The sequence below is a fragment of the Haemaphysalis longicornis genome, unplaced genomic scaffold (assembly GCF_048455015.1).
Source record: "Haemaphysalis longicornis isolate Haplotype H1 unplaced genomic scaffold, Haemaphysalis longicornis Haplotype H1 scaffold_8, whole genome shotgun sequence".
NCBI classification, from domain to species: domain Eukaryota; kingdom Metazoa; phylum Arthropoda; class Arachnida; order Ixodida; family Ixodidae; genus Haemaphysalis; species Haemaphysalis longicornis.
This window is the reverse complement of record NW_027526445.1, coordinates 112,942,270-112,957,683: the sequence shown is the minus strand read 5'-3', so window position 1 is coordinate 112,957,683 and position 15,414 is coordinate 112,942,270. Positions and strand designations below refer to the sequence as shown.

The 15,414-nt window shown below is 45.2% G+C and overlaps 1 protein-coding gene across 1 annotated transcript in view; it reads right to left on the bottom strand.

Annotated features, from left to right (window-relative positions):
- LOC144149909 (sodium/calcium exchanger 1-like) overlaps nt 1-15,414 on the bottom strand; it is a gene marked incomplete in the record, with an annotated part of 528,138 nt that overhangs the window by 16,139 nt on the left and 496,585 nt on the right. Inside the window, 2 exon segments of the mRNA XM_077681641.1 lie at nt 1,850-1,894; nt 13,209-13,300. Coding sequence (XP_077537767.1) covers nt 1,850-1,894; nt 13,209-13,300 — 137 coding nt within the window.

Genomic DNA, 15,414 nt, shown 5'->3' with positions numbered 1-15,414 from the left:
AACAGATTTAGTCATCGCAGTGACATTTTATCCATTTTTGGGGAACTTTGTTGGTAGAGTTACAGTGGTGAAATCGACGAAGATTTTTTTACGATTTTGCTAGCCGAAAGTAGATAAAAAGACCTTAAATAAAGTATTATTTTAGTCAGCTTTCAGGGCAGAGTGTGTGTAAACAGGCATTCAGGCCCCAAATCTAAAACGCGGCTTTCCTACGCACAGAAGTACACTACAGGGATTTTAGTCTATCCAGGGATGAACGTTTAGATCACGCTTTTAGTCGTGGCAGGGGGTAATTAGGTTTTGTGTTAATAAAAAGTTAAAAATATCGATGGCGTGTTCTCTTGATTCAGTATAGGTTCCGTGTGCACGTTTGTAGATTGGTTTGAAATTGACGCACCCTTAGAAAAGCTTAGAGGTTTTTATTGCAAATTATTATTGCACCACGGCAGTGTATGCTATATAAATGACACGAAGTACCGTTAAATTCTTGGATGCACTTGGAAGATGTTGGAGCCAATGCTGTCATGATACCATTTAACATCAGTTCAAAAGTGTTAAATCTAGCCAGAAGGACTCAAATGTGTTACATATATTGATATGCGAAGAAAAGAGTTCGTGCGCGTTAAATAATTTTACTCACATCCTACTTCTAGGCTCTTCGCGTGGTAAATAAAGGAATATTTAAAACTTCTCTGGCACGGGCAAGGCTTCAAACTTTCGAAGAATTTTTTAAAGCACATTTGGAGGCATCATGATACCAACCACATTTCTTTCCTGTATGCAGGGCCCCGATACATTTTGGGAATACAAGAAAGGAGCGACAACAGCATTCTTTAGATGATAAAGTTCGGACTGTTGGCATGACAAACTTGAATATCACGTTCTCTTCTACTCAGCATCACTCGCCTTCTCACCAAGCGACACAAAAACAAAAACGGCGGCTCTCCCGCATCAAGCCTGAATGTTTGACATGGTCAGGCAGTGAAAAAAGCCAAAAACACACAAAATGCAGCAAAAACAAACAGGCAAAAAAGATGTCGACAACAGTGGTTGGATGCCCCTCCAGACACTTTAACATCTCGAAATGCGTTCCCAAACGAGGCTGTTTTGGGCGATAAAATAAAGCGCGGTCGTCACACTATTGACCCTCACCATGCGTAAAAGGTACGCTTTAGCGTGTGGTGCCAAAATGGTAAATTTTCTCTTTTCTGGACACCCAGCAGTCCTTATTCGATATTTGTGCACCCGGTCTATATAAGAACGCCCCATTTCTTATATCCCGTTTCAGCGAGAGGTACGGTTTTGCCGTGACAGCTTCATTTCACTCCTGCACCATTTCTTACGTAAGCAGTCTAGTTGAGATGACCTGAAAACTTTTCGCAATCGAATTAAAAAATGCAACGCCGGGGACAGTGTCTAGAGGGACCTCTTGTCACTGTTGTTTGCCAAAATCATATAGGCAGGCTATCGCAGTCACTCTAGCACAGAACACATAAAAAGATGAAGTCGTCTCAAAGCGAAACGCCAGAGCGGACTTCATCTTGCTTATACGCTGCGAGAAGATAGAGAGAGAAGACAGCGTGAGGCCATTTCCCAGCATTCGGGCAGTGCGTTTCTACGTAGGACAAGGCAAGGCTTAAGTAAACTGAAATGAGAATTAAAGGGAGTAAGGGGGGAAAAGATGTGCCAGTATAATGTATTGCAAGGTTTAGAAATAGCACACAGTGTAGCCCACAAGCGTATAATATAAACTAGGCTGATGGGGGGCCGATGTAGGCTTGCAAAAGCGAGCTGGCGAGCAGTGTGTGTGCAGATCGCATGGGGACGCGGCCCTGTGCGATGCGCCTACCTGATTTCTCATAGGCCAGCTTTTCTTGGATGTAGTAAGGGTCGTCTAGGAGGTCAAAGGTGGCAGAGGGAATGAGAAGGGGAGGGCGGGGCACGCACATTTCAAAACGTTGGGAATAGACGAGCCCCCGGCCGAGAAAAGAAAAAGAGAGAAGCAGAGGAGAAAAGAGAAATGAAGAGAGAAAACCAAAAGACAGAAAAAAGCAAAGCAAAACGAAAAAGAAGAATGTCGAAGACCAACTTGGGCGAGCGTGAAGGGTTTCTCCTTGAGTTTGTTGTTTCGTTGACGTAAAACTTTGAAATACTGCCTCCGACGGAATTAAATAGCAATACACCAGCGCACTACATGGACCGTGGTAAAGGGACCATCAGGCAAAGGCTTGGCGGTACAGGGAACTGACAGCTGACACCCCATGTGTGCGGTCTTGTAAAAGCCTTTGATTATCTTTCTGGCGCGCACAAAATTACGAGCAAACAGCTCATTTTTTTCGCGATTGTACTTCCCACGTTGATCCCATGACCCTTATCCCTGCATGTTTTGTTGCGTCTGGCGAAACTCAGTCCTTTTGTTAAAAACGTAATCGACTTAAGTTCACAACAATTTTATTTATGCCGTCATCACTTTTCGTAACTATTTAAGAGAATGTTCCCGCTTAATCTCTGCCAAGAGCTACAAATTGAGGCCGATATTCCGTCGGGGTTTAGAAGCATAAGCTATGCCAGCAAGAACCCACTATGTACTGCTTCCGCTTTACCTTACTGCTCTCCTAATTCCCCATAAAGCAAACATCGGACGCGCACAAGGTGACACCTGATATTTACAAGCGGCCCTTCTGTCAGCACGAGAGATTCTGGAGTCATGATTTGTCGCAATTCTTTTGTTGTTCCCTTGTGAAGATTTTGAGACAACATAGGCAAAATCTACCCACAGAAACAACAAAACATCGGGAAACCCTTCAGCTGGCGCATCAAATACAACAGCAGTGTAACAGACGTAAGAAGCGTAGCAAAACAAAATAACAAGAAGCGGCAGGCACCCACCGCCGGGAACATAGGCGTGAAACCACTAGGCGCATAAAGACAGCGAGGATAACACGACAGCATCTGTTGTACACACGCTATACGGGAGATAAACGCACCGTGTCCGTATACAGAAAACTAACAAAAAAGAGAAGACAAACCGCGTGGCTGTACGCCATGAGAAGACAAGAGAGCACTTGCCGTCACACTACAAAGCAGCAGCCCAGGACGAAGCCCTACTCACTACAGAGGCAGCAATAAATCACAGCGCCGAAATGGCCGCTGTTGTATACGATAAAGCCAGTGCAGCGAACAACAGCCCGGGTGCTTCTTTTTTTTTTCAGCTCTACTCACTACGAAAGCTGTAAATCATAGCCAGCGTAAAAATGTTCGTTCCCAACGTTATCAAGGCATTCCGGATCTCAGGTGCGATGCGTTTCCCTTTGTATCATTATGTTCTCTTGCTAGCGCTTCGATCGACGCACGTTGCGCCCCACTCGAACCGTCAATAATAAAATGCCGCGCCGCACAATTCGGGCCCGTTGTCTCCAGGGAGCATTTTTCGAGAACGGTACACTACGATGCATGATCATCGCTCATGCGTACGCCAGCTTTCGCAACGAACTACGCATCGAGCGCAGAGTGCTTGAGATGGTGTGCGTGTTGTTTTTGTGAGGCATATCCGAATAAGGTTGACAGGATCAGTTTATTACGGTAAGTACGCTTTTCGGAGTATTTCAAGAAAGTGGCTGCTTGCTGGCTGGTTTGATATACGCTCCTCAATACGCGGTCGTTTTAAAACCGTCTATGACAAAGCGAAGAAAAATGTGCAGGAAGTACCTGCCCCGAGTTTTTGGATAATTGGTAAGAAAATGTGTATTGTATCCTCGTTTCCTTGTTTATTGAAAAGGCAAACACAAATATTTTATTCTAATGGCAGTATAAGGCATTGCTTGGTCGAGCAACCTACTTCAAAATGGCTGACAATGTGAAAAACCGAAAATGGCCGCCCTTAGGCTTGCACGTGGTTTCCCCACTTGTACTCCAACATTAACCGTTATTCTGCAGGTTCTAGCCAATCAAAACCTTCAGCAGGTCACCACAAACTGTAATCTTTTTTTTTTAAATCCAAATCCGACTGTATTTGTTCATGGAGAGATCGAGCTGATTTCACAGAAGACAGCCAATCCCTATTAAACAAACTGCTGTCACTAGATGTTCATTGTTTAGAACACGCCCAAATACGTTCACGTTTAGTAGTTGCAATGAAGCCAAACTTAATAATAAATAATAAAATACGAGCGGGGCTCATCGCAACAGGCTCAATGACTGCCCCGTATTTAACCATAAGTACGATACACACGCGAGAAAAAAACAGTAAAATACGGCGCAGTTTTCTGAATAACGTCGCGGAAATAAATTGTTATTTATTAGAACGACTACATGGAATGACTGGTATTCAGAAAAAGACTTCTGCCTATTAAAAGCTCGAACGCTGCTCTTCGTGTACGTAAAAACGCCTAAACCCGACACCAGTGGCGGCTGCAACAACAGCACTCCAAACAACACGGCAGTTTTGCTTATCTCTTAGACGCGACAAGAGCAAATAAAGACAAAATATCTAAGCCGTAGAGATGCAATATGCCTTTAGATTATGTGAGCTATTTTCATACGCCACAGGAGGTACCACGTTCTAAAAAAGAATTTACAGAGCAGAAGTGCACCCGCAATTTTTTTGTTGGTTAATTCTGTAATTTGCCTGTTATTTCTCAGTTTAACCCTCGAATTACCACTTCCACTACTTGATTCATTCGCTCCATTCTCAAATCAACTTTCCTCTACACGTCCTTCTCTTGGAGTAAGTGAGTGAGTAGGGCTCTGCTAGCGACTACAAGTCGTGACATCGTTGCAAGCATGCAGGGCTACGCCGACGATGAGCGATGGGCGCTCGCTGATGTCACACTACGAAGCACAAACACGACACGGGGACACGTCGCTCACGTCCGAGACACCTAAGGACCACATGACGTCACAACCAACGAATTCGCCACGTTACGCCAAGTCACACCAAACGGCACGTCACAAACGACACCGCGCGAGCCGGTCAGACCGACAAAGCACGTCTCGAAAAACAGGCCAAACAGGCATGAACGTTTTTTCAGGCGGTGAATATCTCACCTACGATAGGACTCGGCACCTTTCGAGCTACGATCAGAGGGCAGCTTTGAGTGTGGACTCAGGTGATTTTTTTTTTTGTCTGGCAAGCGTGACTAAGTCGCGGAAGCGATCCGTAAACAATAGAGAGCTATAGCAGAGTGGAGAACCGTTACCGGTACGGTACCAGGTAGGCGACCAGCGCTTCTGCGCGCGCACACAGCCAGAAGAACTGGCTGTGCGCATGCGCAGGTATGCCCGGTACTGTACCGGGACCGTTTCTCAGCTCTGCTTTAAAAACTCTCGATAAAAGGTTTTAGCGTACCGTGCGTACCAGGACCCGACTTGAAATGTGCGCATTCGTTCCTGTATGGTGGCTTAGTTCTGGCGGGGCGCCCCCGCCTGGCCAGGCCCGCGCGCGCATGCGCAGTCGGGTCCCGCTACACCCGGTAAGCTAAAACTCTCTAATCTTATTTGCCACAGTGGGTCAATAGTCTGAAAGTAGTTCGTGAAACGTCCCGGCTTGAAATTATTCTTAACAGCGGTTGTGAAAGACCTACTGACTTCAACAGCTCACTGCCGCCAGATATTACATCGAAGATTTGTGTGTCTGGCTAAATGAAAATCCCCCGGTCTCGTGCCCGCAGGAAACTCCCCGGCACAACCCCATGCGCAGCGCGAGGAAACCAGGTCGAAGAGGAGTTAGAAACAAGGGGAGAGAGATTACACTGTCGCATCTTCGACACTGGTAGTGCGAACGGCCCATGGAAGGGAGCGAAAAATAGTCTCGCTCGCAGCAGATCGCGCGCGCAGGGAGCTACCGTGTGCAGCACAGCTCAAGCTACAACAGAAGGCAGGGTCGGCGGCAGTGCGGATGGAGCAACGGTCCATCGACTCCGCCCATCTTCACTAATCACTCTTTTTCAGAAAATGAAAGGGTACTAATCTTTCTCCTTTCTTTTTCTACGTTCGCTCCCCACTTGCATGAATAGAAATCACTATAAAGCACTTTAGATATGTGAGTTACGATAGGTGTTTAGACATAATGCAATCAGTGGTTTCAGTTTAGGTTTCGACTGCTTTGATCAGGGAGTGCGCGAGTGGCAAAGATATGCTCATGGACGAACGGCGAAATGGGATGTCACGCAGATATGGCAGCACACCTAGGCGTAGGCGAAAAATTAAAGCAGAAGCCGTCTACAATGACCACAAGGCGACGCTATCAGCACTCTTGGGGTTTTGTGACACCTTTGGCTTCACGACCTTGAGTGATGGTAACTTTTCTTTCTCTCATGAAGCACCACGGCAACGTATCGGGGATTCTAGTTTGTTTTATCCGTAGTTAATGATTCAGCAAATTTAAATTATCCAGGTTGCTATGCGGCTTTATCAAAAAATGCGAAAATGTAATAATCGCTATAAAAGTACATAATCGCGTAATTAGCGACGGAATGAGCGTCCGTTTCTGTCTAAAAGTGCTGTGCCTTGATTTACGTACATTTGACTTTTTTCGGATTACTTTTCGTCGATGCCAACCGATCAGTTATTCCGGCGCCCTCGCAAAATTTCTAGATTTCCAGGGCTCGCTAATGAAAACAATCAGTAATGACTATTCGACGTACAATAATCGCGCAATATTAACTGCGAACTCATTTCTGTGTTATTAGGCCTTGTCCTTTGCTTTAGTTATATTTGACCTTCGTGAGTCCAATTTTCGTTAGTGACAACCAGGAAGCTATTACACGTGTAGATTTCCAAGGCTCAGCCGCTATTTGAAACAAACTGGACTGCGCCCGAGAGATATACTAGGCTAAGGGAGGACAGACTACGACTGCAGGTTTTGCTTATTACCTGTCCGAGAAAAACAAAACCAATCTCTCTGTCTTCTCTCGAGGAATAATAATGCTGTAGAATCAACAGTGTAAGAAAAATTAGAACAATGGGGTTCGCTCTTCTCGGGATTAAATTTTCCTGGACAGATATTTCGGGATAATTACAAAAAATTAGCAGTGGCTTAGCTCGGCTATGCCAGGATATACGTAGCGTGAGCAAAGGTTCAGCTGGTTATTCTTAGGTTTCCTGGTTGTGTAGGATTAGCTGATTATCATGCTTAGTCTTGCTAAAGTGATTTCTAGACCAATTCAATCCAATCCAATCCATTCTATTCCAGTCCGGTCCAGTCCGGTCCAGTCACTGCTCCTCGCGCATGGCTTCTCCCGCAGCACGGCTCGCGCACCAGGAGCCACGCGAAACGGCTATCAAGCTGCTCCGGCGCAGCGTCATACTCGGCTACTGCGCAACGGAGGCTCACAGCTAGGCACGCGCCGGCGCCAGTGCGTCTGCCGCGGCTATGACGTCACTCCTCTAGAATGCGCAGACCGGTGAATGTGCAGACTCAATTCTCTACACACCCGTACTCCAATTGGATTGGATTTCAATCCAACACAATCCAATCCAATCCAATCCAATCCAGTCCAAATTCAATCCAATCCAATCCCATCCAAACCAATCCAATGCTCCTCCCGCTTGCGCAGAACGGACCTTCACGGCCCATGCGAAACTGATCAACCTCGGCCAGTGTAGCTTACGTTACAAAAGGAATGGACGTAATCTCGTTCATATCCTGGCACATTATACGGGAAAAGGACTATCGCGCGACTTGGCGCTTTTTGTCAATCGAGGCAGCGGCTTGAAGTGAGCGTCATTTATCTCGGCGCGGGAATTCAAACGGGCATTTGCGGCTTAACCTGTTCTGGCAACGAGCTAGATTTGAGGTACCACATTTTTGTGGACTGTTCCACGTACCATGGTAATTTGAGCGCCCCAGCCTTGGCGCTTTGTTAAAGTGCACTCTGCACTCGTCCTCACAATTAAGGATCAGCAGCTGCGCCACAAGTTAAATTCGAGACAAGGAACACATTAGGCCGCCTGCGCTACAAGGCCATTTGCTTATATCTGCTTTATTATCTACACATAACGAACGTGTAAAAATGTTGGAGATTTGGGGAACTGCTGGATAAAGTTGAGGGAGAAAGTACTGTCTGCCCTCGCAGCACTGGTTTAAGAATACAGCATTGTTGCAGAGGTGCCGGCTCATCTGAGCAATCTTCAGGAGGACATCACAACTCTCCCCCTTATTATCTTCCGCCTGTAACCGGATGTTTTCGATGTCGTTAGGCAACTTGTAGGTAAGCCGCAAGATGGTCTTTCTTATAGGAGCGAAAATTTAGTTTATTTTTTTCTGGCCGCAAGACCCAAAACCTTACTTCGTTGTGGGTGCGTTTTTTATCCTAGGTGCTATTTTACAATGGCAGATTGCGACACGCAATGGCGGCACGAAGTTTACGAGAAGCCGCAGAAGTAATCTTGTAAGAGGCTTCCTTCCCTCTAACTAACCTTCAGTTCGGCCCGCCAGCACAAGCATCTCAACATGGAGTGTGCAATACTCGTACGACAAAATTAAATTGCTCGGGGCAAAATGAGGTTCCCTTGTGGCTTGCCGCAGAGCGTCGCGAAAAGGTTTGAAACAAACCGCCCAAGAATTTTTTTATTACGAAATGGTCGACGTCGGTGTTTCTTTCCTATTGCGAAAGCAAGCGTTTAGAAAAGAAACTCAAAAATAAAGGCAAGAGCTGGCAGACGAAGAACGTTTCAGCTAATGAACAACGCCCCACGCAGTTCACTGACCTGAAGGAGGGCGGGACAAAAAAGAATCTTGAACAAAAGCTACTAAAAATGGGACATAGTTGAAACTAGTCGAAAAAAAAAACGCCGAATAAAGGTGAAGCACAAGAAATTGGATAGTAACGCCCTTTTCTGGAGCCCTACCTCCTGCTGGCCATAAGGGTACATTAACCTCTCAGCTTACATAAAAATGCTGAGCCCGATGATGGGTGGTACAATGCTCACACTGAGGCTTCCTTCGTTTGACGTTACACTAATGAACACGTAGTGCTCATTAAAGGCCGTACCGGTGCCCTGCGCGGAATCGAGTGGCGATTAACGGCACTCTTACAGCGACTGGCGTTCGCAATGGGGTCATAGGGGACCGCGTCCCCGTTGCTGTTTTGGGGTTAATGTTGGAGACGCGATTTAAGAAGGTCACTGACTCTTCTGCCTGTCATCAAATAAAGGATACCAGTAACCATGTTCTTTTTTTTTTCTGAAAGCCGTGCATCAAGCTTACGCGACTGAGATGTCTGCTCTCTAGTCGAAGATCAGCGATTTTGCAATGCCCTTGATGGAAAACAACAACGAAGAAAATAAGGGGCAGGTTTTGAGGTCGCGCCTTCTGCATTTCTGGCATAAAGGCTTGATTGCTTTCAATTTATCTTTTTGTCTTTTTTCTTTCCGTAATTCCCTTCAGATTGTGCGGAATTATGAACCGAGGGAGCTTTAATAACTTTCTGAAATCGAAACCGCGTAAACTTGTTTCAGTGGCCATAGTTTCAGCTTAGAAATGAAATGACATTTCTGAACAAATGTCGGCATTGCGTTTTGTTCGGACGATAATACATTTTAGCTGACAAATAAACGAATTAAACGTTTTACAAGAGCAGTTTCTAGCGAAAATAAGCATTCAAGACTCGACTCATTCCTTGATGTGAGGTAGCACTCGCTGTACTTTTTTGCTGGCTTCTCATTGTAACGGGATCTCATTAAAATGGTATTAAGGTAGTGTGATGTGAGCTTGGAACACCCGCGAGCCCAAATTTTGAACTTCCTTAAACATCTACAGCGCTTTAGAACATGATCGATAACATGTTTCAGTCATTAGATAAGGTTGCCGCGAAATATTCGAGCGAGATATTGCTGCTCTACGCTCATCAAAGAACGTTTAATTACCTCGAACCATATTTGTATTTTTTTGCCGCGTAGTTAAAGTCCAGGCGTCCTTTGTGCTTTTTTTCGCGACAGAGAACCAATCTCACCGCTATTAGCAGTATTCCTCGGTCTTCGCTACAAAATCTTTCAGTAGCAGCTTTAAAAAACATCCCAGAAAGAGCGAAGTAGAGACTAGAAGAACAGTTCCACTCTAAGGCAGGAAATCACGCAGTTTTTGTTATGTGCTGGCTGCAATCATAGCTCCTCCGTTGTTTCCACGCACAAAGAAGTGAAAGAAAGATCACCATAGCTGTAAAGCTCCCTTCGTGCACCGCGGACTGTGTTCACCCGCTTGCCGAAACTCAAAGCAAAACTCGCGTTAAAGAAAAAAACGTTTACACCAGCGCTTCTACAGTCAGCCTGCTTTCCCGCCAGAAAATCTATCATGTGGAATAATATTTTTATCGAAGCTGGATTGTAACGTGACAACTCTTGTTTTTATGCCGGTGGGAGCAAACTACCACTCGTGTATACGAAACCTCCTGCAGTTACATCGAAATATTTCACCTCATTGTCGGTGCATCTAACGCTAAAAAAAAAATGGAAGTTGCACCGGTGATTGAGGAATTTGTTTTTGTTTTCAGCATTTTTCTCAAATTGCTCCGGTCTATTTAAGAATTCGATCGACGACTGTATGCTAAGTAGCTGCGCCTCTTGGAGCATAAGCGAGCCAACGCGAACCTACGCAACATATCGGCGCCAGGTATTCGCGGCGACATTTACAGCGCGCCTTCCCGCGCTTACAGCGCTGCGCGCGACGTGATTCGCCCTCCGATCGAAGCGCGAAAGTGCCGCGATGAATGACGACGGTCGTTCACGCGAACGTGCTTTGTCGGGCGAAGAGTCGCTGATGGGCGTGGGCCGGCTCGGGGAGTGAGACACGGCTGCCGAACAACCATCTCAAATCTGGGACAGCACGCTTTCACCCGGAGAGAGCGAGGGAGATGAAATAGCGGGTCAACCACGTGACGACAGAAAGTGGCTCATGCAGCGCAGTTTGCACGTCCCAAGGCACATGAAAGAAAAGAGCCGAGAGAGGAAGAAAAAAAAAACAGGGAAGACGAACGCCATCGGAAACGCATAAACAGGAGGAGGAAATGTGTAAGGAGGGTGTAGAGCCCCGGCATACTACACCCCGTGATTTGTTTTTGCAAACTTCTTCATCAGCACAATGAACCAGATCGAGCTCTGGCGCCCAGTCTGCGGCGGAATAACATTCAACTGCTTTCCCAAGCAAATCGATACATGAACAGTCTTTGCCAAGTTTTTTCTAAGCCGTGCCTATAGGGCATAAGCCACAAAAAAACCTGGGTACAACCCCACCTCTCCAGCGAGTCTCAAACTTTTTGTGCCAGGAAGCTTGAGAAAACGAACCTCCTTCTTAGTGTCATAAAACATTCTGGTCACTTCTGAACGTTAAGCTTTGGCTTTGAATTCTTTATGGCCCGTAGACCTTAGGACTGGCCTACACAATTATGACGAAGATTGCACGTAGGCAGAAGATATCTACCGTTGGGCTTGTTAATAAGGTGTGTAGCCTTAAACTTTTTTGAAACGCTCGCGTAGAGTGTGCATCGCGGATTGATTTCTGTTCTTCAGCCCAAATCTCGCAAAAGATGAATAAGCTTATCCTACATGTTTCTATAGCGAGTATATTGTAATAGCATCCAAAAATGTAATAAAAATGTAATAGCATCCAAAAAACAGCCAAGCTCCCTAGGCTTTGTTTTCGTTTTTGGTGTCGACAGATTTTGTTGACCGGCGGGCTGATATAAGTTCACGAAAAGCTACATAGATTCCTGTAAACGTCTGCAAAAGCGTTTCGATTCTCACTACGACCGCGGAAATTGCAGAGTGCAGAAAACTTCGAACGCCGAGAGGTTCTATCAGCAGCGGTGCTACTACAATATGGCGCCTGCTGACACCAGCCTTATCGTTTCGTTGAAATGCTGACTAGAGCAAACTAAAATACCAAGTTTGCTTAACGAAGGTTGGTCGATAAAAAAAATGAAGAGACCTAACGTTGAGCATTGCGTACATGCCATCTTTTCTGTGCTACACTGTGAAGAGAGAAGCTTTGCTTCTGAAATTGTTTTCTATTTTTCGCCCGCCAAATTCTCGCCTTCGGGGCGTTTCACTGACAACGCCATCTGCTATGGACAGCTGTGGTGAACACGGATCGAGTCGTTAAGATTTCTGTTTGTAACGGCTCCTCCAGGGCACGCTCTTCAGCAGCACGATAAGGCCGCTTCGCGTGTCACTCCTCGACGAAAAGAAGAGGCAAAGTCTTCTCCGCTAAGCCTCAAAGTTGGAGTGAAAATGACAAGCCCTGTGGTGCGATTTGTAAACACGATTTTTGTTTTTTGCTCCTCTTCTTTGGACCTGGACAGAAGAGTAATAGTGCAAGCGTTTACGGGGATTGCGCTTCGTATCACGAGCGTCGATCCATCCTCTTTCTTTCGATCCGCCCACCTTTGTAATAAACGTTTACTGCAACTCTTCACCAAAAGCTACTTCAATGTTGTCTTCTAAGCAGATATAACAAGAAGCAGAGTTCCTTAATGTTTACTGGTGACTGGTCAACTATCTGATATCGAGTCTTGGCGTCGAGAAGTTCGTCTTTGATTGGCTGGCCTATACACACATAAGAAACTTGTAATTGTTACTCAGACGTAACATTCGTAAACGTCCGGTAAGGAAATTTTAATCTGTCATTTAAGAACATTGCTTGAGGTTTGTCTCGCTTGTTAAGGCCAGAACGCGCAAGAAGAAACCGGCGCAGATTACACATATCTGAAACGTCTTAGCCATGACGAGTACACCGGCACACACTTCAAGAGAAAAAAAAGCTCATACAGTGGAAAAAATAAGGCATGTCGTCAATATATACTTCACACGTCGGAGACCGCTTTCGGCGATGACTCAGCGCTATTCGGTACAGAACACCGTAAAAGGCAAAGATGTAATACAATTTAAGCTTTTCTTTTTAGTTACGTGCGACAATTTAAAAGCAGATTAGTTCACTAGACGATAGCTGAAGAAAGAAACACGTAGCTTTCTATTTGTACACTCAGCTTCCGCACTCAATCAAGGGGCTCCGAATTTTTACGCGGCCACAGTAACACTTGTAGACTGCGCATGAACTGACGATACTTCGTGACGGGGTGGTCGACACTGCTAGTGATAACCCTTCCTTACAACCTTCACTCCTTACTCCCGGGCTCTCCCTGTTTCCAAAGGTCACCAATTATTTTTTTTCTCAAGAACAAGCAAATAAGAATAGTGAGGAGACCGAACATTACCTTCCTCGAGCTTGGGTTCTCCGAGTTCGATGTACAGGACGGCATCTTTTTCGTAGGATTCGTTGTCGATCACGAATAGGGAGAATTCCTTGCTGCGGTGGAGAGAAGAGAACGAGAACAAAAAAAAGTCGACAACGTGAGAGATGGCAAAAATTCTGAGGGCAAGAAAGCGTGAAAATGATAAGAGCCTTGATTTGAAACAGGAAACGTCATGGCTAATGACGACAAACGGCGCATAGACGAATACGAAGAAAGAATTTAAAACACGAGCGCTGACTGAAAACTAAGACCTTTACTGCATCGAGCAATATAAAAGAAAAAATCGGAGTGGCGTCAGTGTGATGTCAGTGACGCAAAAGCACACAAAAAACCCGAACACTGCACTACAAGCATATGACACGCTGTTGTCTGTCCTAATGCAACAGAACCAACTAGCCCGAATTCAAACCTTGGTGAAACGTCATGGGGATAAATCTCCCTGCACAAACGCTTCTGCCAAAAACCTTTGGTCTACCTTTTGCGCACTCAATCACAAGCGGCATTACGAACCTTTTGATACTTCCACGTCCCCAACCAAGTTTATCTTTCTTTTCCTGTATACGCCCCAGAAGGCTATTTCATGAAGTTACCGTGATTAAGCTGTCTTCAGCAGCACCTGTACGATAATGTTAGGCATGATTCTAAGCAGCCCCAAAGCCTACGGGCAGACAGCTGCACTTCCAAGACATAGAAAAAGAGAAAGCTGAAGAAAACTGACTAAGCAAATCAACTAAGCCAGGCAGACCACATATGCCATTGGCGTTCTAAGGGTACATGAAGACAAAATAAAACCTCGTTTAATTTGAAAGCACCAGGTTTCAGTACCACACAGCCTCATTGCATCCCTGGATAAGTTTATAACCGAAAACAAACTGCAAGAAATAATGAAAAGCTTTCAAATTTCTCAATAGTGACGTGCTATGGGAGTTAACCACAAGTTAGCATTCAAGTGATGCGATCAAATGTAACTAGAGGTCCCACTCCAATCGTCCAGTCTTGTGTCTTAGCAGCGATGTGTTAGTTCGGTGGTTGGCGATCGCACAGACAAGAATCTGCGACAGTCATAGAAAAGTTGCCGGAAAGTTACTAGGGAGAAGCCACTTGTTTCGCGTGTATTCTCTCGCGTGTGTTCTCTAATGGAAGCGGGGCGCAAGAGGAACAGCACGAGAGGTGAGTGGGAAAGTGAAGAGAGGCATTTACTTGTCAAATGTCGATATATCGTCTTTTGTCGACATTTGCAGCAAAAGGAGCAGATACGCGGCCAATTTTTTTATGTGTGTAGGAAGGACCAGCCGCAGCTTTTTGCAATTGTGACTTCGCAAAAAAATCCTCCCACACGCGTAAAAAATGTCAACAAGGTCACATATGCAGCTACTCTATATCCTGTAAAAGCTGATATATGCAACCATTGTTATCGTCGAACCATGCCGCAACAACAGGAACTGAAGATTTTTTCTAAAACTTTCTCTAGGGTCTGTATTTATCCTTGACGATATTAGCCCATCATTCAAAATTTCGCATCCGCCGTTCCGTGAACCGACTGTGTTTTTGTTTCCTTTAAGTCAAGAAATCTTATTTATATCAGTCCAGAGAATCCCGCCAACTTTCATTCCTGTGGAGTAAAAGTAACACCACAACGTTTTGCTCTTTTGTTTATATCCCTTTGCAGATTTCGGATGATTACGGTAGGCTCAAAGCTGTACCCAACCAAGTTTTAATAAAAGTGTTTGGAGAAGTTTGAACAACTTTCCAGAAGCTTATTGAAGGCAAAACAAACCGAACCGCATATTTAAAACATGAAGCTCACTTTAGAAGCGGTAAAATGTAATAAGAAAATCAGTAAAATCCAGTCCTGGCCGTGATTGTTCTTTACGATGCAAACTCCCAGGCGGCAAGAATAAACTTTAAGCTCCACTTGTTATAACCTAAACAAGCACAGAATTAAACTCAGCAACAACAAAAAAAAAAAATAAACCAAAGTGCACGCCCCTACGGCGCGGTTCGACCGGCAATTCCAGCCACGCATACTCATGCACTGGGGAAACGCCTCCGTCTTGAATAGCTAGCGATGCAGAGAAGCCGAGTTTCCCTTCATTTAAATATCGATCCATCCAAATGTTTGGGTCTCAGGCTTGTTTTGAGCGAAACCGACCAACATTCTGGAACA